The 1,228-nt window shown below is 66.2% G+C and overlaps 1 protein-coding gene across 1 annotated transcript in view; it reads right to left on the bottom strand.

The window, feature by feature from the left end:
* Positions 1-51: 51 nt before the first annotated feature.
* VDR (vitamin D receptor) overlaps positions 52-1,228 on the bottom strand; it is a gene marked incomplete at its 3' end in the record, with an annotated part of 40,625 nt that continues 39,448 nt past the window's right edge. Inside the window, exon 10 of the mRNA XM_026867397.1 lies at positions 52-244. Coding sequence (XP_026723198.1) covers positions 52-244 — 193 coding nt within the window. The remainder of the gene's footprint in view (positions 245-1,228) is intronic.

A 1,228-nucleotide genomic window follows, 5' to 3' on the forward strand; every position in this document is an offset into this window, starting at 1 on the left:
GACCCCCAGTATCTGTGGGACCCCATTTTCCAGTGTTGGGGGGGGCCTCACCTCTGGTGATGGTCATAGCGGTGTCGCTCAGGGTCGTACTCACCCCCTACGTCCACCACCACGTCACACTGGGCCAGGCGCTGGGGGTCTCGGGTGCGCACCACCTCCGCGTCCTGCTGGGGGGGGTGCAGTGAGGCTGGGGAGCCCTGGCTGGGGGACTCAGGAGTGACTGGGGACCCCCTGGGAGCTGCCCCTGGTGAGACCAAGGTCCCCTGAGGAAGGACTGAGAGTTTAAGGGTAACCCCCAGGTGGGGCTGGGGATGCCAAGGATGGCCCCCAGGTGTGACCAGGGATCCCTAGAGGGGACAGGGGACCCAAAGGGTGACCCCCAGGTAGGACCAGGGACCTCAAGGGGGAACTGGGGACCTAAGGGTGGCCCTTGGGTGGAACCAGGGACCTCCAAGTGCGACTGGGGACAGAAAAGGTGTCCCCAAGGTGCAACCAGGGACCCTGAGAGAGGACTGGTGACATAAGGGCAGCTTCCATGTGAGACTAGAGACCCAAGAGGGGACTGGGGACCCAAAGGGTGGCCCCCAGGTGGGACCAGGGACATCAAGGGGGAACTGGGGACTTAAGGGTGGCCCCTGGGTGGAACCAGGGACCTCCAAGTGTGACTGGGGACACAAAGGGCATCCCCAAGGTGCAACCAGGGACACTGAGAGGGGACTGGGGACCTAAGGGTGTCCCCTGGGTGGAATCCAGAATCCCAAGGGGTGACTGAGGACCTGAAGAGCAGCCCTCAGGTGTGACTAAGGACTTCGAGGGGGGACTGGGGACCTAAGGGTGGTCTCCAGGTGGGACCAGGGACCCCGAGGGGGGATTGGGGACCTAAGGGTGGTCTCCAGGTGGGACTAGAGACCAGAGAGGGGGCTGGGGAGCCGAAGGGTGGCCCCCAGGTGGGACCAGGCACCGCGAGGGGGGACTGGGGACCTAAGGGGGGCCGCTGGGTAGAACCAACGACCTCCAAATGCGACTGGGGCCCCGAAGGGTGTCCCCCACATACGACCGGGAACACTGAGCGACGACCCTCCAGGTAACGGGGGGCCCCGACGGGGGACTGGGCACCTATGGGTGGCCCTGAGGTGGGACCCGGGAGTCGAGGGCGGACAGGGCTCGGGGCCTTCACAGCGCCCCTGACCCCGTTGCAGGGGACCCGGGCCCGGTCGCAGGAGGGCCC

Source organism: Athene cunicularia, unplaced genomic scaffold (assembly GCF_003259725.1).
Source record: "Athene cunicularia isolate RWA unplaced genomic scaffold, athCun1 SCF_34, whole genome shotgun sequence".
Taxonomy (NCBI): Eukaryota; Metazoa; Chordata; class Aves; order Strigiformes; family Strigidae; genus Athene; species Athene cunicularia.